The sequence below is a fragment of the Salmo salar genome, chromosome ssa09 (genome assembly GCF_905237065.1).
Source record: "Salmo salar chromosome ssa09, Ssal_v3.1, whole genome shotgun sequence".
NCBI classification, from domain to species: domain Eukaryota; kingdom Metazoa; phylum Chordata; class Actinopteri; order Salmoniformes; family Salmonidae; genus Salmo; species Salmo salar.
In genome coordinates, this window is record NC_059450.1 from 139050191 (window position 1) to 139076617 (window position 26427).

The following is a 26427-nucleotide window of genomic DNA, read 5'->3' on the forward strand; positions in this document are numbered from 1 at the left end:
GGAGAGAAGGGAGGGTGGGGGAGAGAAGGAAGGGAGGGAGAAGGAGTGTGGGGGAGAGAAGGGAGGGAAAAGGAGGGTGGGGGGAGAGAAGGGAGGGAGAAGGAGGGTGGGGGAGAGAAGGGAGGGTGGGGGAGAGAAGGAAGGGAGGGAGAAGGAGGGTGGGGGGGAGAGAAGGAGGGAAAAGGAGGGTGGGGGAGAGAAGGGAGGGAGAAGGAGGGTGGGGGAGAGAAGGGGAGAAGAGGAGGAGGAGAAGGAGGGTGGGGGAGAGAAGGGAGGGAGAAGGAGGGTGGGGGAGAGAAGGGAGGGAGAAGGAGGGTGGGGGGAGAGAAGGGAGGGAGAAGGAGGGTGTGGGGAGGGAAGGGAGCGAGAAGGAGGGTGGGGGAGAGAAGGGAGCGAGAGAGAAAGCGAAAGAGAGAGAGATGGGACGGCACAGGGTTTAAAAAGGAATATGTGCAAGCAAACAACTAGAGAATTAAACTGCGGGTGACAGAAAGCAGAAACCCACACACAAAGGAGGCCATGTAAAAAGTTTAAGTGTGTGTGGAATTGCTTCTCCACTCTCCCTCTGGGGCTCTGACACATGGATCTGAACTGTCTGAATGACAGGAGGGGAACACTTTTTTTTGTACATTTTTTTTTACCTTTATTTAACTAGGCAAGTCAGTAAGAACAAATTCTTATTTTCAATGGTGGCCTAGGATCAGTGGGCAGAATGACAGATTTTCACCTTGTCAGCTCAGGGATTCGATCTTGCAACCTTTCGGTTACTAGTCCAACTCTCTAACCACATACTGTTCCAGAACTCAGTGGATGTAGGTCTGTGTGTTTTCTTTTCTTTCCCTGTCTGTCACCCTTTTGCCACTCAGCAGGTAGAGAAGCTCAGTGAGTTCCCACTGCGAGAACAGACTGAGACTGTATGCATTCCTGCAAGTGTGTCTATGAGTGAGTGTGTGTGTCCGCCCGCCCCCTCTCTCCAGGCAGTATGTGGTGTGAGTGACAGTAACCCATGAGGAGGCCACAGCCCAGTGTGTCCAGAGCCCAGACAAAGACCTGTTTCTGGGCTGCATTAGTGACCTCCCAGGGCCTCTCAGCTCTGCTGCTCCATAAAGCAGACAGATGCACGGCTGGCCTCCGTCAAACACCTCTGTCACAGCCTCACCCCCTGCCTGGCCCAAATGTGACTGTGTGTGTGTCCCTCTGTCTGTGTGTGTTTGTCCCAAAGAGCTGTGTTCCTTTGTCTGTGTGTGTGTGTTCCTCTGTCTGTGTGTGTTCCTCTGTCTGTGTGTGTGTTCCTCTGTCTGTGTGTGTGTTCCTCTGTCTGTGTGTGTGTTCCTCTGTCTGTGTGTGTGTTCCTCTGTCTGTGTGTGCGTTCCTCTGTCTGTGTTCCTCTGTCTGTGTGTGTCTCCCAAGGAGATGTGTGTGTGTTCCTCTGTCTGTGTGTGTCTCCCAAAGAGATGTGTGTGTGTGTGTTCCTCTGTCTGTGTGTGTTTGTCCCAAAGAGCTGTGTTCCTCTGTCTGTGTGTGTGTTCCTCTGTCTGTGTGTGTTCCTCTGTCTGTGTGTGTGTTCCTCTGTCTGTGTGTGTTCCTCTGTCTGTGTGTGTGTTCCTCTGTCTGTGTGTGTTCCTCTGTCTGTGTGTGTTCCTCTGTCTGTGTGTGTTCCTCTGTCTGTGTGTGTGTTCCTCTGTCTGTGTGTGTGTTCCTCTGTCTGTGTGTGTCTCCCAAAGAGATGTGTGTGTGTGTCCCTCTGTCTGTGTGTGTGTCCCTCTGTCTGTGTGTGTGTTCCAAAAGAGGTGTGTGTGTGTCCCTCTGTCTGTCTGTGTGTGTTTATAAGAAAGAGAAAGAGTGCTTGTGAGCATATGTGTGTGTCTGGGCGTGAGTGTGTGGTTGTTTATATCAATGGGATCGCTCACATGTAGGTGTGAATGTTTGATGGTGTGTGTGTGTGTGTGTGTGTGTGTGTGTGTGTGTGTGTGTGTGTGTGTGTGTGTGTGTGTGTGTGTGTGTGTGTAGCTGTGTAATTGGAGACTCATAAAGAGCAGTGGAGAGACCCCACACTGAGAAGCACAGGGGCATTTCTCATCACTTATGCAAATGAACAAAGGGGTGCACAGTGGGTAGCGGTAGGAACAGGAGTTCGCCACACCCAGTGTGTGTGTGAGGAAACAGCGACACTAACCTTTGATTAAAAACAGATAATGGAGAGAGAGAGAGAGAGAGAGAGAGAGAGAGAGAACAGATGAGCAGATGAGCTCCCGCATTTTTCAGCATGTTTTTACAAATCGATAGATTTAGAGTTAGATAAACTTGGATTTTTCGCCAAGGACATATACAGGATACTACCCTCCACAACATAACCTTCACTCCAAATCTAAACTCCAAACCTACAACCTGATTTTGGACAAAATGACCTGGAACCATTCCTACTACCAAAGATTCTTATTTCCACGCTATACAGCAAATGCTCTGACAAACAAACAACAAAAACCTGAAAACACCATCCAACCTGGAACTGAGTAGTCATGTTAAGTCTGAAGCTACTTTTAAAGCCAAGAAGAAAAACACATTACAATGATATATTTGACTTTATAAGGACTGAATGCTAAGTTAAGGCTACCAAGCTTGCTAGGACAGAACAGATCTGACTGTAACTTGAATTAGCACTGAGGTGTGAAGTGAGAGGTGTCAAAGCCTTTGAGCCCAACAATGGCAGGAGAGTTGCACAGCCTACCCCACCCAAATGCAGAGGCCTTTGAAACCCCTGCTGCTGTTCAGAGGTCATTACAATACAGTACCCTCTGGAAGTAAAAAATGAGAAGGCACGAAAAAGTACAAAAAGAAGCTCTTTATGGAAAATCAAGAGACACTTTGCTGACTGCCATAAAATGGGAAGATAAGCAACTTAATCTTCCTCACAGATCATCCCCTGGCATGGCACAGTGCAATATTAACACACTACCTCTCTGATAAGAAGGGGGTTGTTAGTGATGGGTGGAAACTCAGGATATTAGACAACGAGGACTCTGAGTCAGCCAATGTCAACCTGTACAAGTCTGGAACAGTAATGCTACAGGGCAACCCCAAACAGTTTCAGCTGGACGTTCACATAATCAAAGAGAGAGCTCAGCGGGAGAAGCTCTCTCTTGAGAAAGATACCCCCACCCGAGCGTGTCAGACCAGACCTCTTAATTATACAACCCCACAGACGAGCAACCCCAAGTGGTAAGTCAACCTCCCAGCACAAAGTACTACTCCCTCATTGAAATGAAGGATCAATTCACCCACCTGGAGGTAAGTTAGGTGGAGCAGGAACAGCAGGTGAACACACTTCAGTCAGCACAAAAAAATGGTCCAGCTCAACAACAACCCCTCAACCAGACCTGGAGAGCTGGAGGTGGAGAGAGACATATCTGCACTCTGGCCTGTGGTGAGATAACATCAACAGGAGAAGGAGCAGGCGAAGAACATAACACTAGAGGAGAAGGTGAGAAAGACGACGTGTGACAGAGAACAACCCATAAGAGAAAGACGACGTGTGAGAAAGATGACGTGTGACAGAGAACAACCCATAAGAGAAAGACGACGTGTGAGAAAGACGACGTGTGACAGAGAACAACCCATAAGAGAAAGACGACGTGTGAGAAAGACGACGTGTGAGAAAGACGACGTGTGACAGAGAACAACCCATAAGAGAAAGACGACGTGTGAGAAAGACGACGTGTGACAGAGAACAACCCATAAGGGAGCTGGCCACCCCCGAGAAGCCAGCGGAACAGCCCACCTCAGAACCTGACCACAGCCTCAACATCACCGCAGGACAGACAAATGAAGAACCCCAAGCCCAGGGGATCCCACCCCCTCTGAGCACCCCCCTGTCAGCCACCCTGATAGCCCACCTGACAACCCCCCCACACTCACTGAGAACATATACAAGCCACAGATTTTACTCCTTATGGACTCAAACTGGAAATATATAGAAGAAAATAAACTTTTTCCCAAACATACAGTGTCTAAACTCTGGTGTCCAAACACTCAACGCTCCCTAGACCTTCTGTCTGAGGACCAAATAGGGTCACCCAGCTACATAATAATACACACAGACACAAACAACCTAGGAGCACAGCAGGAAAGGGTGGCCACAGCACTCAAGGGAGTGATTGAAAAATCTTCTTCTACTTTCCCTAATGCACAAGTGGTTATCTCCACCCTGCTACCACGAAAAGACTTCCACCCTGCTACCATACAGTGGGTAAACACAAGTATTTCCCGCGACTGTGCCTCAAAACCAAATGTCTACCTGGCCCCCCACTCCACCCTGGACTTGAACAGCCTTTTTGACCAGGTCCACCTATACAAGGCAGCAGTGCCCATCTTCGCCCGGACCATAAAGGATCTCACCCTCAACCGCAGCTCCAACACTTCACACAGGAGCAACAGATCAACAGACACCCCGCCCAGACCAGCGAGAAACTCTCCCAGACCTGCCGGGCCCCTCCCCCCGGACCTACACATAGAGGACCCACGCCGAGAGGACATACATCCAGACCACAGCACTACCAGCGACATCCACACCCCCACCCCAACCAATCAACACCCCAAGTCAACTATGCCCACACCCCCATTTAGGTCCCATCAGATCAGACCTATGCCCCAATTTGTAAGTCGCTCTGGATAAGAGCGTCTGCAAAATGACGGTAAATGTAAATCCTGCCCACCCCATACACCTCACCCCCGCAAAGAGGGCCTCAACATGAAAGTCACAAATATGCCCAGGCCATGAGCAGGCAAACAGGCCCAACTCCCACTCTTACACTAGCCCAAGCCAATGGCATGTACCAGATGCTCAGCAGGCTCTGCTCACATTTACTGGTGGCGAATCGCATCTCTGCATGTCTGGCAGACATATCAGTGTGGATGACGGATCACCACCTCAAGCTGAACCTCGGCAAGACGGAGCTGCTCTTCCTCCTGGGGAAGGACTGCCCGTTCCATGATCTCGCCATCACGGTTGACAACTCCCTTGTGTCCTCCTCCCAGAGTGCTAAGAGCCTCGGCGTGACCCTGGACAACACCCTGTCGTTCTCCACTAACATCAAGGCGGTGACCCGATCCTGTAGGTTCATGCTCTACAACATTCGCAGAGTACGACCCTGCCTCACACAGGAAGCGGCGCAGGTCCTAATCCAGGCACTTGTCATCTCCCGTCTGGATTACTGCAACTCGTTGTTGGCTGGGCTCCCTGCCTGTGCCATTAAACCCCTCCAACTCATCCAGAACGCCGCAGCCCGTCTGGTGTTCAACCTTCCCAAGTTCTCTCACGTCACCCCGCTCCTCCGCTCTCTCCACTGGCTTCCAGTCGAAGCTCGCATCCGCTACAAGACCATGGTGCTTGCCTACGGAGCTGTGAGGGGAACGGCACCTCCGTACCTTCAGGCTCTGATCAGGCCCTACACTCAAACAAGGGCACTGCGTTCATCCACCTCTGGCCTGCTCGCCTCCCTACCTCTGAGGAAGCACAGTTCCCGCTCAGCCCAGTCAAAACTGTTCGCTGCTCTGGCACCCCAATGGTGGAACAAGCTCCCTCACGACGCCAGGACAGCGGAGTCAATCACCACCTTCCGGAGACACCTGAAACCCCACCTCTTTAAGGAATACCTAGGATAGGATAAAGTAATCCTTACCCCCGCTTAAAAGATTTAGATGCACTATTGTAAAGTGGTTGTTCCACTGGATATTATAAGGTGAATGCACCAATTTGTAAGTCGCTCTGCTAAATGACTTAAATGTAAATGTAAATGTACTGGTCTGAGGCTAAACCACATGAATAACAACATTGGACACTTTATGGAACACAAAGCCTTCACTATCTCATCCTGGAATATCCAAGGCCTGAGGTCATCTGCCTTTGGCTTAAAGACTTCACCAAAAAATCAGAAGTACAGACATTGTCATCCTACAAGAAACATGGTATAGAGGCAATGGGCCCACTGGTTTCCCTCTACTGTAGTTTACAGAGAGCTGGCAGTCCCCTGGAGGGGGAAATCAATAATTTCCAGTCCAGGGACATGTAATAGTCTGTGGCTAAATGTCAGAACTGGACAAGAACCTGACACTCTCAGCACACAGGTGGACAAACACCTACCTGGAGGTGACAGCATTCCCTCCCCCATATGCCCCCTTAGGCACAACTAAGACAACATATCAACAAAAACGGGTCACAACTCCTGCAGCTCTGTTGCACGTTGTGTATGTACATAGTCAATGGTAGGCTTCGAGGGGACTCCTATGGTAGGTACACCTATAGCTCATCTCTTGGCAGTAGTACTGTAGACTACTTTATCACTGACCTCAACTCAGAGTCTCTCAGTGCATTCACAGTCAGCCCACTGACACCCCTATCAGATCACAGAAAAAATCACAGTCTACTTGAACAGAGCAATACTCAATCATGAGGCATCAAAGTCTAAGGAACTGAATAATATTAAGAAATGCTATAGATGGAAGGAAAGTAGTGTGGAAACCTACCTAAAAACAATTAGGCAACAACATTTTTTATCCCTTTTAGACAACTTCCTGGACAATACATTTCACTGTAATAGTGAAGGTGTAAACTTGGCAGTAGAAAACCTAAACAATATATTTTGACCTCTCAGCTTCCCTATCAAATCTAAAAATGTAAAACGGAAAACTGAAGAAAATGAACAACAATGACAAATGGTTTGATGAAGAATGTAAAAACCTAAGAAAGAAATTGAGAAACCTATTCAAACCAAAAACATAGAGACCAGAAACCTTGAGCCTACGCCTTCACCATGGTGAATCACTAAAACAATACAGAAATACACTACGGAAAAAGAAGGAACAGCACGTCAGAAATCAGATCAATGTAATTGAGGAATCCTGTCACGCCCTGATCTGAGAGAGACGTTTTTCTCTGTTTAGTTAGGTCAGGGTGTGATATGGGGTGGGCATTCTATGTATTTATATTTCTATGTTTTGGCCAGGTATGGTTTCCAATCAGAGGCAGCTGTCTATCGTTGTCTCTGATTGGGAACCATACTTAGGCAGCCTTTTCCCACCTGTGTTTTGTGGGTAGCTATTTTCTGTTTTGTTATTCAGTGACCTGACAGAACTGTTGGCTTTCATTTTGTTTCTTTTGTTTAAGTGTTTCGTTATCTATAATAAAGTATGAACACTTACCACGCAAATCCATAGAATCTAACCACTTCAGGGAAAATTGGAAAACACTAAACTAACAACAACACGAAAGGTTATCTATCCAAAATGGAGATGTATGGGTAAACCACTTCTCCAATCTTTTTGGCCCTATAACAAAGAACAAACAGCAAAAATATATACATCATCAAATAAAAATCTTAGAATCAACTATTAAGGACTACCAGAACCCACTGAATTCTCCAATTACATTGAATGAACTACAGGACAAATTACAAACCTTCCAACCCAAAAAGGCCTCTGATGTTGATGGTATCCTTAAATATACAGACCACAAATTCCAATTGGCTATACTTAAACTCTTTAACATCATCCTTAGCTCTGGCATTTTCCCCAATATTTGGAACCAAGGACTGATCACCCCAATCCACAAAATTGGAGACAAATTTGACCCCAATAACTACTGTGGGATATGTGTCAACAGCAACCTTGGGAAAATCCTCTGCATTATCATTAACAACAGACTCGTACATTTCCTCAGTGAAAACAATGTATTGAGCAAATGTCAAATTGGCTTTTTACCAAACTACCGTACGACAGACCACATATTCACCCTGCACACCCTAATTGATAAACAAACAAAAAAAGACAAAGTCTTCTCATGCTTTGTTGATTTCAAAAAAGCTTCTGACTCAATTTGGCATGAGGGTCTGCTATGCAAATTGATGGAAAGTGGTGTTGGGGGAAAAACATACGACACTATAAAATCCATGTACACAAACAAGTGTGCGGTTAAAATTTAATTTGAAAACAAACCCAATTTCGATAAACTCCCATATCTATTGGGTGAAATACCACAGTGTGCCATCACAGCAGCAAGATTTGTGACCTGTTGCCACAAGAAAAGGGCAACCAGTGAAGAACAAACACCATTGTAAATACAACCCATATCTATGTTTATTTATCTTCCCTTTTGTACTTTAACTATTTGCACATAATGACATTTGAAATGTCTTTATTCTTTCGGAACTTTTGGGAGTGTAATGTTTACCGTACATTTTTATTGTTTATTTAACTTTTGTTTATTATCTACTTAACTTGCTTTGGCAATGTTAACATATGTTTCCCATTGAGGGAGGGAGGGGAGAGGGGGAGGGAGGGGGAGGGGGAGAAAACAGACAGTAAAAAGAGAGAGGAAGGAGAAAACAGAGAGAGGAGGGAACATGAAGTGAGGGGTTTATCACTGAAATCACCAGGATGGAGAGAAAGGGGGAAAAAACTAAAGAAAAGACAAAATCTCCAGCGACTTGAGGATCAAAGTGGATTGGCTGTAATGCCGGTCGTCACCACAGTGACGATAATAAGGGTGATTATAGTAAAGAGGATTATGATAAGATTATTATTACATTATCTGATATTAGGTGACGTGACATTTTATGAGAGCACTCACCCCACTGTGTGTCTCTTTTCTCATTTCAAAGAACATCTTACTCAAGAACTGATATAACTATATACAAGAACAGAGAAAAGGAGGAAAGGAGATAAGAGCAGGAATACAGCTGGAGGGAGAGAGGGAGTTGGTATGAAGGATGAGGGAGGGAGGGGGTATGAATGATGAGAGAGGGAGTTGGTATGAAGGATGAGGGAGGGAGGGGGTATGAATGATGAGGGAAGGAGGGGGGTATGAATGATGAGAGAGGGAGGGGGTATGAAGGATGAGGGAAGGAGGGGGTATGAAGGATGAGGGAAGGCGAGAGGGAGGGGGTATGAAGGATGAGGGAGGGAGGGGGTATGAAGGATGAGGGAAGGCGAGAGGGAGGGGGTATGACGGATGAGGGAGTTGGTATGAAGGATGAGGGAGGGAGAGAGGGAGGGAGGGGGTATGAAGGATGAGGGAGGGAGGGAGGGAGTTGGTATGAAGGATGAGGGAGGGAGAGAGGGAGGGAGGGGGTATGAAGGATGAGGGAGGGAGGGAGGGAGTTGGTATGAAGGATGAAGGAGGGGGAGGGGGGTATGAAGGATGAGGGAGGGTGTATGAAGGATGAGGGAGGGGGGGTATGAAGGATGAGGGAAGGCGAGAGGGAGGGGGTATGACGGATGAGGGAGTTGGTATGAAGGATGAGGGAGGGAGAGAGGGAGGGAGGGGGTATGAAGGATGAGGGAGGGAGGGAGGGAGTTGGTATGAAGGATGAAGGAGGGAGAGAGGGAGGGAGGGGGTATGAAGGATGAGGGAGGGAGGGAGGGAGTTGGTATGAAGGATGAGGGAGGGAGAGAGGGAGGGAGGGGGGTATGAAGGATGAGGGAGGGAGGGAGGGAGTTGGTATGAAGGATGAAGGAGGGGAGGGGGTATGAAGGATGAGGGAGGGTGTATGAAGGATGAGGGAGGGGGGGTATGAAGGATGAGGGAAGGCGAGAGGGAGGGGGTATGAAGGATGAGGGAGGGGATGAAGGATGAGGGAAGGAGGGGGTATGAAGGATGAGGGAAGGCGAGAGGGAGGGGGTATGAAGGATGAGGGAGGGAGGAGGTATGAAGGATGAGGGAAGGAGGGGGTATGAAGGATGAGGGAAGGCAAGAGGGAGGGGGTATGAAGGATGAGGGAGGGAGGAGGTATGAAGGATGAGGGAGGGAGTATGAATGATGAGGGAGGGGTTATGAAGGATGAGGGAGGGGGTATAAATGATGAGGGAGAGGGAGTTAGTATGAGGGATGAGGGAGAGAGAGAGGGAGGGGAGTAGTATGAGGGATGAGGGAGAGAGAGAGGGAGGAGGTATGACGGATGAGGGAGGGGGTATGAAGGATAAGGGAGGGAGGGAGTTGGTATGAAGGATGAGGGAGGGAGAGAGGGAGGGAGGGAGGGAGGGAGTTGGTATGAAGGATGAAGGAGGGGGAGGGGGTATGAAGGATGAGGGAGGGTGTATGAAGGATGAGGGAGGGGGGGTATGAAGGATGAGAGAGGGTGTATGAAGGATGAGGGAGGGGGGGTATGAGGATGAGAGAGGGAGGGTGGAGGTGTAAAGAAATATATTGAAATTGAAATATAAAAAAGCTATAGAGACAGACCATCAATTGAAATGTACTGTAATTATATGAACTAAAATGAACTGAGAGACAGTAAGCTACAGACAGACAGGTGTGAAGTGTAGTGTAGTGTAGTGTAGAGTAGAGTAGAGTAGAGTAGAGTAGTGTAGTGTAGTGTAGAGTAGAGTAGCGTAGAGTAGCGTAGTGTAGCGTAGTGTAGTGTAGTGTAGTGTAGTGTAGTGTAGTGTAGTGTAGTGTAGTGTAGAATAGAGCATAACACCAGTCAGTATTGGAGAGCTGTCAGCAGTAGTAACAGGCAACCTGACTCCCACTAGCCCTCACAGCCACCTCTGGAGTCTGGCAAGAGCTGCCTTTAACATCACAACAGCACAACACCCCCACATACACACACACTCAAAAACAAATGTATACACACTGTGACACTTCAACATGACACAACATAAAGTAACAACCCTACTAGTAACAACCCTAGTAAAACAAATGTATACACACTGTGACACTTCAACATGACACAATGTATAGTAACAACCCTAGTAAAACAAATGTATACACACTATGACACTTCAACATGACATAACGTATAGTAACAACCCTAGTAAAACAAATGTATACACACTGTGACACTTCAACATGACACAACATATAGTAACAACCCTAGTAAAACAAATGTATACACACTATGACACTTCAACATGACATAACGTATAGTAACAACCCTACTAGTAACAACCCTAGTAAAACAAATGTATACACACTATGACACTTCAACATGACGCAACGTATAGTAACAACCCTAGTAAAACAAATGTATACACACTGTGACACTTCAACATGACACAATGTATAGTAACAACCCTAGTAAAACAAATGTATACACACTATGACACTTCAACATGACATAACGTATAGTAACAACCCTACTAGTAACAACCCTAGTAAAACAAATGTATACACACTGTGACACTTCAACATGACACAACATATAGTAACAACCCTAGTAAAACAAATGTATACACACTGACACTTCAACGTATAGTAACAACCCTAGTAAAACAAATGTATACACACTGTGACACTTCAACGTATAGTAACAACCCTAGTAAAACAAATGTATACACACTGTGACACTTCAACGTATAGTAACAACCCTAGTAAAAACAATGTATACACACTATGACACTTCAACATGACACAACATATAGTAACAACCCTAGTAAAACAAATGTATACACACTATGACAATTCAACATGACACAACGTATAGTAACAACCCTAGTAAAACAAATGTATACACACTGTGACACTTCAACGTATAGGAACAACCCTAGTAAAACAAATGTATACACACTGTGACACTTCATCGTATAGTAACAACCCTAGTAAAACAAATGTATACACACTATGACACTTCAACGTATAGTAACAACCCTAGAAATACAAATGTATACACACTATGACACTTCAACATGACATAACGTATAGTAACAACCCTAGTAAAACAAATGTATACACACTATGACACTTCAACATGACACAACGTATAGTAACAACCCTAGTAAAACAAATGTATACACACTGTGACACTACAACGTATAGTAACAACCCCAGTAAAACAAATGTATACACACTATGACACTACAACGTATAGTAACAACCCTAGTAAAACAAATGTATACACACTATGACACTTCAACATGACATAACATATAGTAACAACCCTAGTAAAACAAATGTATACACACTATGACACTTCAACATGACATAACGTATAGTAACAACCCTACTAGTAACAACCCTAGTAAAACAAATGTATACACACTATGACACTTCAACATATAGTAACAACCCTAGTAAAACAAATGTATACACACTGTGACACTTCAACATGACATAACGTATAGTAACAACCCTACTAGTAACAACCCTAGTAAAACAAATGTATACACACTATGACACTTCAACATGACACAACATATAGTAACAACCCTAGTAAAACAAATGTATACACACTGTGACACTTCAACATGACACAACATATAGTAACAACCCTAGTAAAACAAATGTATACACACTATGACACTTCAACATGACACAACATATAGTAACAACCCTAGTAAAACAAATGTATACACACTGTGACACTTCAACATGACACAACATATAGTAACAACCCTAGTAAAACAAATGTATACACACTATGACACTTCAACATGACACAACATATAGTAACAACCCTAGTAAAACAAATGTATACACACTATGACACTTGAACATGACACAACATATAGTAACAACCCTAGTAAAACAAATGTATACACACTGTGACACTTCAACGTATAGTAACAACCCTAGTAAAACAAATGTATACACACTATGACACTTCAACATGACACAACGTATAGTAACAACCCTACTAGTAACAACCCTAGTAAAACAAATGTATACACACTGTGACACTACAACATATAGTAACAACCCTAGTAAAACAAATGTATACACACTATGACACTTCAACATGACACAACGTATAGTAACAACCCTACTAGTAACAACCCTAGTAAAACAAATGTATACACACTATGACACTTCAACATGACACAACATATAGTAACAACCCTAGTAAAACAAATGTATACACACTATGACACTTGAACATGACACAACATATAGTAACAACCCTAGTAAAACAAATGTATACACACTATGACACTTCAACATGACATAACGTATAGTAACAACCCTAGTAAAACAAATGTATACACACTGTGACACTACAACGTATAGTAACAACCCTAGTAAAACAAATGTATACACACTGTGACACTTCAACATGACACAACGTATAGTAACAACCCTAGTAAAACAAATGTATACACACTATGACACTTCAACATGACACAACATATAGTAACAACCCTAGTAAAACAAATGCATACACACTATGACACTACAACGTATAGTAACAACCCTAGTAAAACAAATGTATACACACTGTGACACTACAACGTATAGTAACAACCCTAGTAAAACCACAGTATACAAACTGTGACACTTCAACATGACATAACGTATAGTAACAACCCTACTAGTAACAACCCTAGTAAAACAAATGTATACACACTATGACACTTCAACATGACACAACATATAGTAACAACCCTAGTAAAACAAATGTATACACACTATGACACTTCAACATGACACAACATATAGTAACGACCCTAGTAAAACAAATGTATACACACTGTGACACTACAACATGACACAACATATAGTAACAACCCTAGTAAAACAAATGTATACACACTATGACACTTCAACATGACACAACATATAGTAACAACCCTAGTAAAACAAATGTATACACACTGTGACACTTCAACATGACACAACGTATAGTAACAACCCTACTAGTAACAACCCTAGTAAAACAAATGTATACACACTATGACACTTCAACATGACATAACGTATAGTAACAACCCTAGTAAAACAAATGCATACACACTATGGCACTAAAACGTATAGTAACAACCCTAGTAAAACAAATGTATACACACTGTGACACTACAACGTATAGTAACAACCCTAGTAAAACAAATGTATACACACTATGACACTTCAACATGACATAACGTATAGTAACAACCCTAGTAAAACAAATGTATACACGCTATGACACTTCAACATATAGTAACAACCCTAGTAAAACAAATGTATACACACTGTGACACTTCAACGTATAGTAACAACCCTAGTAAAACAAATGTATACACACTGTGACACTACAACGTATAGTAACAACCCTAGTAAAACAAATGTATACACACTGTGACACTACAACATATAGTAACAACCCTAGTAAAACAAATGTATACACACTATGACACTTCAACATGACATAACGTATAGTAACAACCCTAGTAAAACAAATGTATACACACTGTGACACTACAACGTATAGTAACAACCCTAGTAAAACAAATGTATACACACTGTGACACTTCAACATGACACAACATATAGTAACAACCCTAGTAAAACAAATGTATACACACTATGACACTTCAACGTATAGTAACAACCCTAGTAAAACAAATGTATACACACTATGACACTTCAACGTATAGTAACAACCCTAGTAAAACACATGTATACACACTATGACACTTCAACGTATAGTAACAACCCTAGTAAAGGCCACACACACTAATTCAGCAACTCCTACAAAAGTTCTTACACATGCTCAAAACTCATGTATCTTATGCCATTGATTTTCCATGTAACTCTCTAACCTTTGCATTCTTCCTCTGCCTCTCATCCACCCTTTCCCTCCTCTCCTCCCACCCACCCTCCCACCCTTCCCCTCCTCCCACCCTTCCCTCCTCCCACTCTCCCACCCTTCACCTCCTCCCCTCCTCCCACCCTTCCCTCCTCCCACCCTTCACCTCCTCCCACCCTCCCACCTCCCTCCCTCCCTCCCTCCCTCACCTTTTGGAGGTGGTCTTGATGATCTCGGAGACTTTCTCCATGTAGTCAGTAGCCAACACCACAATCTCTTCATCCTCAGAGAAGTTATCATGGAAGATTCTGTCCAACAAACGTTTCCAGTGCAGCTGTGGAGACAGGTTACAGGAGAGGAGAGAGCAGAAAGAGGAGAGGACAGGAGAGGAAAGGAGAGGAAAGGAGAGGAAGGAGAGGACAGGAGAGGAGAGAGCAGAAAGAAGCAGGAAGAGGAAAAGAAAGGAGAGGAGAGGAGGAAGAGGAAAGGAGAGGGAGGGAGCAGGAAGAAAAAGGAGAGGGAGAGAGCAGGGAGAGGAGAGGAGAGGAGAGGAGAGGAGAGGAGAGGAGAGGAGAGGAGAGGAGAGGAGAGGAGAGGAGAGGAGAGGAGAGGAGAGGAGAGGAGAAAAGAGGAGAGGAGAGAGCCAGAAGAGGAAAGGGGAGGGAGAGGAGGTTTGAGTTTCAGCAAGATAAGAAAACATGATTGTTGTCACACTGCTCTGATGAAAGGAAGGGGGAGTTCCAACAAGCCTTTATTTTATCAGTAAGGAAAGTGAAAATGCTGCCTCCACAATATCAAAAACATATAGAGGATAACAAGAAGGTAAAGCCCTAGAAACTGCTGCTCACAGTTTAGGTCATCCACAACACAAAGTTCCTCCTTAACTTCTAAGCATACAGCATCCCTGTAATCCCAAATGGTCTCATAATCTCCCACTATTATTAACAGGCAATAGTGGGATAGTAGAAAAGAGTGCGAGAGAGTGAAAGCGGGAAAGGTGGAGAGGGATAAATCAGTATGAACGTAATTTGACCATGTCTGTCTGTCTGAGCGTGGACTGATGTAGGCTCTCTTAATTTGAGCCAGTTTGCTTCAGCTGGAAAATAATCCTGCAGCAAAAGGAAATGTGAATTATTATGAGGATTTTAATGAATGTACATTTTTGAAGCTGTTGACACTTTTTTTTCGGGCAAATCAAGTCAGAAATTTCAAAGTGGAAATTACAAACCTTAGAAGCCTTTTTAAAATCCAAATACACTACAAATTTGCATTTCGTGCTGCGCAATAAAATTCTCAGCAACAAAAGAGTGATCAATTAATATCCTACATCTGTATATCTAATTGTCCATCTTTCTAACCAACAGTTACAGCTACTGCCTATTACTCCTCCCCTGGGTTTTGCTGTCTGTCTCTACATCCATCTGTCTGTCTCTCTGTATGTCATTTTCACTCTCCATTTGCATATTTTTAGTAATCTCTTTCACATTTCTTGTATTCTTTCTTTCTTTCTTTCTTTCTTTCTTTTTCTCTCATGTTTCTTTCTCTCGTTTTATCAGTGATGCTAGTGAAGCTCACATCATCCATCTCTCTCTCCGTTCATGTCCACTCCCCCCTTCGCTCCCCTCCCCTCCCTTCTTCTCCAATCAGAAGTGATGGAGCAGCTCTGAATTCTCCATCAGTTTCCTGCTGCTCTCCAACGCACCTTATGGCTCTCCCCTCCTGTCTTCCCCCCTCTCCTCCCTCTTTCTCTACCCGCCCAGTCCCTCTGTCCCCCAGATTCATTCCATATGCTCCCCCATCGGTTCCCCTCTCTCTCCTTTCCCCCCTCCTCCCTCTATCCTCCTTCTGTAGTCCCCCTGTCGACCACCATTTATCCAGTCCTCTCCCTTTCTCTACCCTCTCTCTCCCTCCCACCTCCCTCGTTCCGTAGCCCCCCGTTGGTCTCCTTCTATCCCTGCAGGGCGGACAGCTTCGCTGAGCCACAGAGGCGTGAGTATGAATGGTTTACAGGGCGTAGAATGGACCCCCGCCTCGCACGCACACACACTCTTCACAATGCTCTGCTGGAGTTCAGCTCTTAATCCATCATACTTCTGCACACACACACATACACACACACACACACACACACACACACACACACACACACACACACACACACACACACACACACACACACACACACACACACACACACACACACACACACACAATACAGATATAAAGATGTGTGTGTGTGTGGTACTCACACTGGGAGCGATGCGCTGTAGTTGTCTCAGGGTGATGCGGTTGTACATAATGCTGATGTCCTTTCTCTGTTCATCATACTCAGACACAGTGATCTGAAACAGAGGGGAAGAAACATTACAACTGAACACACACACACACACACACACACACACACACACACACACACACACAGACATACACTTACGCTGGCCAGGCGTGTTTCCAGCTGTAGGATCTCTTTGGACTTCTGAGTGGCATTGTGAGCTCCCAGCATGCTTAGCAGACGCTCCATCAGGGCCTTGTAAGCTGCCAGGATCTGTCCATGACATCATCATTAATGGAGATTGGACAACAACATGACATCATTATTAATGGTCAATGGACAGCAGTGTGACATATGGCGGAGCAGACGGGATAACAAAATAAAACAGCGATGACAGGAACAAACAGGTGGATAGATGGAGAAGAAAGGAATGGGTCGATAAGTGAACAGATGGAGAGATGGAATGGTGGATAGAAAGAGGGAGGGGGTAATCCTTTACCTTCACACTGTCCTCATCCTGCCCCAGGTACAGAGTCCTCTCAGGCAGTGTGAGCCCCTCCTGATCAATCTATAAATACACACACAGTTAAGAGAACACATATGAACACGTGTTAACAACACCGACATGTAAGTAAACAGATGGTATATCAGTCAGATGATGAACAGTAGTTGTTCACAGACAGACAGACACATACATACACACATTCTTACCCTGATAGCGTTGCGTGAGGAGTTCTTATCGTCTACGTTGACAGTGAGAGAGAAGAAGACAGCCGTGCTATACACCCCCTGGGTCCTATAGAGCAGCTCATCAAAGTCTGGTCTGGCTGGTGCAGTACTGCTCTCCCACCCCGCACCACCAGAGGGCGCTCCAACCAGGTCCCACCCGCCACAGCTGTCAATCACCTCCGTCATGGGCCCTGACCCCAGCTTGTCAATCTCCTGGATGTTCACACAGGAGCGGTAGAACTCTTTCACCTTGCGTTCAGCCGAGTCCACGGTGCGCCGGCGCACGGGCTCCAGCAGGAGGCGTCGTAGCTTCTCCTCGTTGTGCTCTCCGATGGCGGTGATGATGCCATAGCTCAGCTTGTCCTCTGGGATGCCATGGCGTCGTAGCCAGCCGCCGCAGGCAAAGCTGTAGAAGTCCTGGCAGGGCTGGATGGTGGGGTCGATGTTGGCCTGGACGAAGCGTGCGGCTCGGACTAACGAGCGTTTCTTCTGGCAGTCCTGTCTGCAGTGCGCCTCCTGCTGGAAGTCCAGGGAGATGTATTTGAGTGCCAGCATGCTGCCCAGGATGACACACATCCCCGCAGCGAACACCAGAGCAGAGAGCAGGCAGATCTCCCTGCGGCTCCAACGAGGAAGTCCCTGTCCGCTGTTGATGCCACTCAGGTCCCGACTCCGATCACTAGCCCCGCCCCCTTTGCCTCGGCCCCGCCCAACATTACGGTCCAGGCTCCCGCCCAAGTGCAGGCTCATGCCGTTGCTAAGGGTGCCGCTGCTATAGCGACCACCATACTTGACCTCCTGGAACTCATCGTAGTGGGCCGTGAGGGAGTATGTCTTCTCCATGGCAACGAGGGTTGATTAGCGTTACGTTGTTGTAAAAAGAGAGACTGATAGAGGGAGTGGTGGAAGGTGGTAGAGAGAGGAGTCTTTCAGATGGCCATGTCCCTCCAGGCCTGATATGAGAGAGGAGGGCGCCCACTAGAGGGCTAAAGGGGTAACGCAGCCCAAATGACCTTGGCTCTCCTTAACACACTGCCTCTTGTATGTCTCCTCTGCTACCCTTACCGTTAGAGAGTTAGGGACAACTGAGGCTATCTCTCTTCTTGTCTGTCAGTGTATCTCTTGGGTCTTGGTCTCTTTCCTTTCCCACCAGTGGAGCCTCAGCCTGCCTTTCAATAGAAAAGGAGGAGAGAGAATTATTATTTTTTATCTAGGCAAGTCAGTTAAGAACAAGTTCTTATTTACAATGATGGTCTACCCCGGCCAAACCCTAACCTGGACGAGCGTGGGCCAATTGTACGCCGCCCTATGGGACTCCCAATCACAGCTGGTTGAGATACAGCCTGGAATCGAACCAGGGTCTGTAGGGACGCCTCTTGCACTGAAATGCAGTGCCTTAGACCGCTGCGCCACTCGGGAGGTAAAGGGAGGGAGGGGCGATGAGACAGAAGATGGAATCCATGATTACAACACAGAGATGACGAAGGGTACTGTCTGTTGAGATGCTCTTTTTTTTTTTCTTTCATTCTGTCATTCTTTCCTAAAGTTATTTTGGATTGATTTCTGACACCCATCAATCAGGGAGATGATGTTGCTCTGTGACTCATGACTTGGATGGATCGATAGGGAGTAGTGGAGGAGAAGAGAGAGGGAGGGTTAGGAAGATGGAGAGAGAGGATGAGGGGAGGAGAAGAGAAGAGAGAGGGAAGGAAGGACAGGAGAGAGTGAGAGAGGAGGGGTAGACAGAGATGGAAATAGTGTGGGGGAGTTATTCAGACAGGCAGGAATGGACATTCTGCAGGACTGGTTGTGAGGACACACACACACACACACACAATACAAGTCAGTATTCAATGTCCATCCATGTCTGATGATGTGAAAACTGGCCACTAGGGGCAACAGTGAGTGACCGCGGTTACCTTCGAGGAGGTTTTGGTTTTGTTAAGGTGTTGTGGACAGAGATGGAATGATTCAAGCTCAAATCCAGTGTTAGAAATGTATTTTTGTTTTAAGCCTATCTCAAACCTTAACCATTTGTAGTCAATGCCTAACCTTACATTTCTGAGTTAATGCCTAAACTTCACCTTAAACACTTTGAAATTTGACGTTTGGAATCACTTTGAAATTTGACGTGTAAGAAACATGGATGAACATCTAATTCTGACATGAGATGGTGAGAGCTGGTAGCACACACACACACACACACACACACACACACACACACACACACACACACACACACACACACACACACACACACACACACACACACACACACACACACACACACACACACACACACACACACAAATGGAGCTGGTGATAACTTCACACGCACGTAAAAAGAAGTATAAATTAACAGAGATCGCTATCCCAGGTTTCAGAAGTTCGATAAGTCTGACAATGGCTTTTCACTATAGTGGAGTGTGACAAACAGCAATACACACCTATCATCATAACACATACACACACAGACACAAACACACATTTTTTGCCTCAGGAAAGTGAGCAGAGAGATCAAAGATTTGGAAAGTGGGCAGACTGCTCCAGATCCTCAATACATCACATGTGTAGTATGCCAGTGTGTGTGTTGAGGCCCAGTGTGTGTGTTGAGGCCCAGTGTGTGTGTTGAGACCTAGGGTGTGTGTTGAGGCCCAGGGTGTGTGTTGAGGCCTAGGATGTGTGTTGAGGCCCAGGCTGTGTGTTGAGGCCCAGTGTGTGTGTTGACGCCCAGGGTGTGTGTTGAGGCCCAGGGTGTGTGTTGAGACCTAGGGTGTGTGTTGAGGCCCAGGGTGTGTGTTGAGCCCTAGGGTGTGTGTTGAGGCCCAGGGTGTGTGTTGAGCCCTAGGGTGTGTGTTGAGGCCTAGGATGTGTGTTGAGCCCTAGGGTGTGTGTTGAGACCTAGGGTGTGTGTTGAGGCCCAGGGTGTGTGTTGAGCCCTAGGGTGTGTGTTGAGGCCCAGGGTGTGTGTTGAGGCCCAGGGTGTGTGTTGAGCCCTAGGGTGTGTGTTGAGGCCTAGGATGTGTGTTGAGACCTAGGGTGTGTGTTGAGACCCAGGGTGTGTGTTGAGCCCTAGGATGTGTGTTGAGCCCTAGGGTGTGTGTTGAGACCCAGGGTGTGTGTTGAGCCCTAGGGTGTGTGTTGAGGCCTAGGATGTGTGTTGAGACCTAGGGTGTGTGTTGAGGCCCAGGGTGTGTGTTGAGCCCTAGGGTGTGTGTTGAGGCCCAGGGTGTGTGTTGAGCCCCAGGGTGTGTGTTGAGCCCTAGGATGTGTGTTGAGCCCTAGGGTGTGTGCTGAGGCCCAGGGTGTGTGTTGAGCCCTAGGGTGTGTGTTGAGACCTAGGGTGTGTGTTGAGGCCCAGGGTGTGTGTTGAGCCCTAGGGTGTGTGTTGAGGCCCAGGGTGTGTGTTGAGGCCCAGGGTGTGTGTTGAGACCTAGGGTGTGTGTTGAGGCCCAGGGTGTGTGTTGAGCCCTAGGATGTGTGTTGAGGCCCAGGGTGTGTGTTGAGGCCCAGTGTGGGCCAATGTGTGTTGAGGCCCAGGGTGTGTGTTGAGGCCCAGGGTGTGTGTTGAGGCCCAGGGTGTGTGTTGAGGCCCAGGGTGTGTGTTGAAACCTAGGGTGTGTGTTGAGGCCCAGGGTGTGTGTTGAGGCCCAGGGTGTGTGTTGAGGCCCAGGGTGTGTGTTGAGGCCCAGGGTGTGTGTTGAGGCCCAGGGTGTGTGTTGAGGCCCAGGGTGTGTGTTGAAACCCAGGGTGTGTGTTGAGACAACAGTGTGTGAGCATCTGGCTCTGTGTTTGTTTGGCTGTTACTAGTCTACCAAATCAAACCAGTGAGTTGTATTTCCCTTGCATTTAGACTTGGCAGCCATTGTAATTGTGATTATCTTTCTCTACAATTCATTATTGAAGAGTTTAATTCCAAAACGATGTATCCACCAATTTTTCACATTTGTGTTTTTTCATCAGAAATGATTGCGTATGGGTATCTTCGTGTGTGTGTAAAATATTATTGTTCTATGATTTTGAATTCATATATTTTATATGTATCCATTGTTTAGCTGGAATAGAATGTTAGTATCCTGCATATTTGATTGTGATATGTGGTGGTCTCAACTAGAAACAGTATCTTCAGATGACTACATTAACTCTAAGTCACTCTGGATAAGAACATTACTAAATGACTAAAATATCAAATGGAAATGTTTTACATACAGATCTCACATTATTTGTTTGAACTATTATTTATAATTATTTTACAAATATTGATGTTACAAATTTATAATTTGTAAATGTCATTATTAAAAGTGTAGTTATTTGCTACATTTAACTGTGTAAAACCTAGCAGTACTACTTATTTCTCTGAGTAATGCGAATATATAGTGTTTTGCAAAAAAACATTATTATGTGTCTCTCTGAAATGAAACCATTAAGTGATAGATTTTAAACAAATACATGTCTGTCATTGAACAAACCCATGCCATGATTAGATATTGGGAAAAAAACACACCAATCTCTTTCACAAGTTCTTTAAACAATATAAGCTAATTTAACAACATTTCAGAAAATTGATATATGGCGTTTTGGAATGAAACTTTTCAATATGTACTCTATGATGACCTGACGTCTACTATGGTCCAGTACACCAAATATTGGTTTTGAGTGTAAAACATCTAGATAAACCCTTTGCACAGCAGTGGACCTAGGTCCAGTGCTGGTTTTGGAAGGAACAATTAGTATTCATAAACAAGAGTATAAACCGCACACTGAAAGAATAAGAAATATAAGTACACAACAAAGTCATTGTTTTTGAGTGTGAGAAAGAACGACACACAAACAGTCTTCATTATATCAGCGTGTGTGTGTCCAGAATCTGAATTTGAGCATGTCTGTGTATAACTAGATCTAACTATAATTGTGGTTTGCATAATCTGTAACAGGATAGGAGGGGAGGAAGAGAGGAGGGGAGGAAGAGAGGAGGGGAGGAAGATGATGTTTGTGCGGAGGGAGAGACATTGGGGACAGAGACACAATCACATCAATGACCTGCCTCCCACTGATGAGATACCAGACTGCAAATCAACATCGCTATGCACACCTGCTGAACTTTAGCCAGTACAGGAACTATAGAGAGGAGGAAGAGAGCAAGAGAGGAGAGGGGGAGAGAGAGTGGTAGAGGCAGAGTTGTTTCTCTGTGTGTGAGGAGAGAACACACTGGGCACAGATGTCAATTCAATGTCTAGTTTTGATTTCAATTTGATTGAGTTGTACACTATTGTAATTTCATTGTTAAATCAACCAAAAATCTCACCATGTCATTGGCTTTAGGTTAAAAGTTGCGTGAAAAAATACTAAATGCCCTTACGTTGAATACTTTTTGCAAATCCCATAACATAGATTTTTGGAGTTGAAATGACGTGGAAACAACGTTGATTCAACCAGTTTTTGCCCAGTGGGAATGGGGGAAAGGGGGAAGAGAGAAAGTGCAATCAAGGGAGAGATGGAGTGAGGTAGAAAATATTTGTTGCTCTCTTTGTGGAAGGGGAAAATAGGAAGAAAAAAGGGTGATAGAAAAAGGGTTGACTGTGAATAGAGCCCCACAGTGGAGGTGTCATAATACCCATAAATCCTAGCGGTCAAACAGGGAAATGGTTCCAATTGTTTATCCACTATTCATTTTTCCCGTAGGGGATTTTTAGAAAAACTTAAAATAAGGGCTGTGTTTCATGTAGGCTTACCCTGGCGTGATATTTTGATAACCATGTAAATCTCTCTTGGACAAGGTGACTTTTATTAATATATTCGGCTCTATTTACTTTCCGATTCAAAAATGCTAATTTGCATCAAAGTAGACATCATGCAAAACTACAAATCCCTGAAAGCTCCTGCATGGCCTCTCTAGTTGACACCTTTGCTAACAAGTGGGGGGGGGGGGGTGTACTGGTGTGAAATGAAGGGGGTGGAAAAGAGGGAATGGTGTTTCTTCACAAGATGTCATTATCTATCCTCTCCATCATCCATCACGAGTCACAACTCTCTCCCTCTTTCACACACACACATTACAAACATACTTACTCACACTCCCCACACACCCACCTTAAGCTGTATCTCTTATCAACATACACACACATTCGTAGGATAGCCTCGAGCATGGAGAGGGACACATACACTTACATCCAATCTGTCCTTAAAACAATTACAGAATCATAACACACACTAACTGAGTCCTCTTGCAGTGGGCAGACATAAACTTGTGTTGCCCACACTGCTTGGCTAATGGATTGGATCTGAGTGGCATCACTATGAGAGGAGAGGCTGATGAATGGTTCTGTACCAGACATGATAGGTCTAATGTCTGAGAGTGATATTAATGCTGCGCTCTGTCCTGCACGGTCCATACACACACATTCTTCTATGCGGATTCTCTCTCTCTCTCTCTCTCTCTCTCTCTCTCTCTCTATATATATATATATATATATATATATATATACACACTCAGGATGATGCATAGTACCCAACCAGTTGTCAAAGCTTCTCATATGTAACCAATCAGGAGGAGCACATAGATAGCAGTAGGCCAAAGTCCAGTTCAAACGACTCTAGGCACATACACATAAAACATTATTATACATAAACATTGCACACAAGAAAACCTCTGTTATGCACAAAAGCCCACCACACCCATCTTGGCCAGAGTATGGCCTAGGTCCCTAACCACCCTCCATAAATCCTAGATACGATCAATGGACCGAAGGGCACGACGCCCGAGGGGTCAGGTTCAGATCAATGCTATTATTACCCAATTCATTGCAGCGCACAATAGGTTATCATATAGAATGGGAGCAGGGGAGGGCGCACACGTCTCTGGCTTTCCTGCCGCCTGCCCTGAACGCGCAACCACACGGGCCGGGCTTGGAGACCCGGGTTAGCGCCGTACTGTAAAAAGGTTTATTTTCTTCTAATCAAAGTGGTCATGGACCCTGACGGATCACATTCAGCGGTACTGGAGTTTCTGAGCAGGCCGGTTCCCACTAACTCTTATCGCCGCCTGCCAGAGCCTGCGCACAGAACAGAGTGCCGTGGTGACGGTGTAAGGGCGACAGACAGCTATAGTGTGACAGCGTTTTCGAGAACACTGTTGCATAAGGACCAAAGGGAACCTGAAACATAACTACTTCTCACAAGAATTTACACTTTCCGTGTCTCTCTTACACACAGTCACTGGTACTCATGTGTGACATAACCACACGCGTTCCCGGGGGATCGTTTAACCACTAGATGGACCGCTATTGCACAAATAATTGTGCGTCCCAGACCCACCAGGGCATCCCGGGTCCCTTCCTTTCTCCCCTGTCACGCAGCCACCAGGCGCGGGCTGCTAACTCAATTAACCCGGCTAGGGTGACCCCATCGAGCCCTTACACACAGCCAATACGCTCGCTACCGCCACTCGATATTATTGGAGTCACTGAAATGGATACGAGGATAAGCGGCGGAGCTACGAGAGTGAGAACAAGTGGGGACTCCCGAGTGGCGCAGCGGTCTAAGCACGGCATCTCAGTGCTAGAGGCGTCACTACAGACCCTGGTTCGATTCCAGGCTGTATCACAACTGGCCGTGATTGGGAGTCCCATAGGGCGGCACACAATTGGCCCAGCGTCGTCCGGGTTTGGCCAGTGTAGGCCGTCACAGCAAATAAGAATTTGTTCTTAACTGACTTGTCTAGTTAAAAAAGGTTAAAGGAAAAAAAGAGGGGCAGATGGTCGGAGAGCTCTCTGTTTCTTTCTACACTGTGGAAAACTCATGGCGGGTAAAAACGCATGAAATAGCCTCCTAATCTCATTCTGACATTATTTTGTTTTCAGTTGTCAAAGTCAATAATGTCCATCTTTATAACTTTTATATTAAACGTTCTCACCATCACTCATATGGGATGTGGTGGTTGCATTGGTCCCACTGGAGAAACCAGAGCACTGCTCCCCGTTTAGCATACATGGGCTTTGGGACGCACATTAACATTCGACTGTCTGTCAGTGGCTATGATAGAAAACAGTATTAACTTGACGTCAGTGCTGTTGCAAACAGATCTAACTGCTGGGAATTAGACAGACATGCCACGATAGAAATGTACAATGGGTACACACACACACTTACCGGCACAAATGCAGTGTTCAGAGTCTTTCCATGCGCTTTTGATGCAAGTGTGGTCTGCGATAGTGGTTCAGATCGTGTCCTGTTGATACATGTACATACAGAAGCTGGTCAGAGGGCTAGACGCTGTGAAACATGCCACTCACTGCAAATCCAAAGACCCGAATAGGAGCAGCGCTCATTTGCTCAACATGACTGTGTGTGTGTGAGGAGAGAGAGAGAGAGAGAGAGAGAGAGAGAGAGAGAGAGAGAGAGAGAGAGAGAGAGAGCGTGTGTGACAGACAGGGAGGTAGAGGAGTTGGGAAGGGGAGAGAGAGACTAAAATGGACGATGTAGCCTACCACCACCACAGTAGCGAATAAGTGAGTAGCCTGTCGTTCAATGGTACTACTATAATAAGTGAGTAGACTGTCGTTCAATGTTGCTACTATAATAAGTGAGTAGACTGTCGTTCAATGTTGCTACTATAATAAGTGAGTAGACTGTGGTTCAATGTTACTACTATAATAAGTGAGTAGACTGTCGTTCAATGTTACTACTATAATAAGTGAGTAGACTGTCGTTCAATGTTACTACTATAATAAGTGAGTAGACTGTCGTTCAATGTTGCCAGTTGAATCATCTCATCAAATATGAATAACATAAGCACTAGGCTATAGCCTAAACATAATGAAACAGTCAAAATTATTATCAAAAGTCAGTTGTACAGGTTATTAAACTGCTGAGAAATCTCATCCAAGCCCAGAGAGCCACATAGAATGCAAACATTCAATCTATAGTTACTAT

The 26427-nt window shown here is 45.3% G+C and overlaps 1 protein-coding gene across 4 annotated transcripts in view; it reads right to left on the reverse strand.

Annotated features, from left to right (window-relative positions):
• Positions 1–25878, reverse strand: part of LOC106613064 (endothelin-converting enzyme-like 1) — a 36818-nt gene extending 10940 nt beyond the window's left edge. The window contains exons 1-6 of one of the 4 annotated variants that reach the window (XR_001330423.2): positions 25645–25868; positions 17479–18665; positions 17267–17335; positions 16930–17040; positions 16745–16837; positions 14705–14829 (exon numbers count right to left, since the gene is read on the reverse strand). Coding sequence is in view for 3 of the 4 variants with exons in the window: in XM_014214949.2 (XP_014070424.2) it covers positions 14705–14829; positions 16745–16837; positions 16930–17040; positions 17267–17335; positions 17479–18339 (1259 nt within the window). In the remaining variant the exon portion in view is untranslated. Of the gene's footprint in view, positions 1–14704; positions 14830–16744; positions 16838–16929; positions 17041–17266; positions 17336–17478; positions 18666–25644 lie in introns of all 4 variants that reach the window. The other 3 variants (XM_014214949.2, XM_014214951.2, XM_014214948.2) reach the window with 3 other exon arrangements.
• Between the last annotated feature and the right edge of the window lie 549 nt (positions 25879–26427).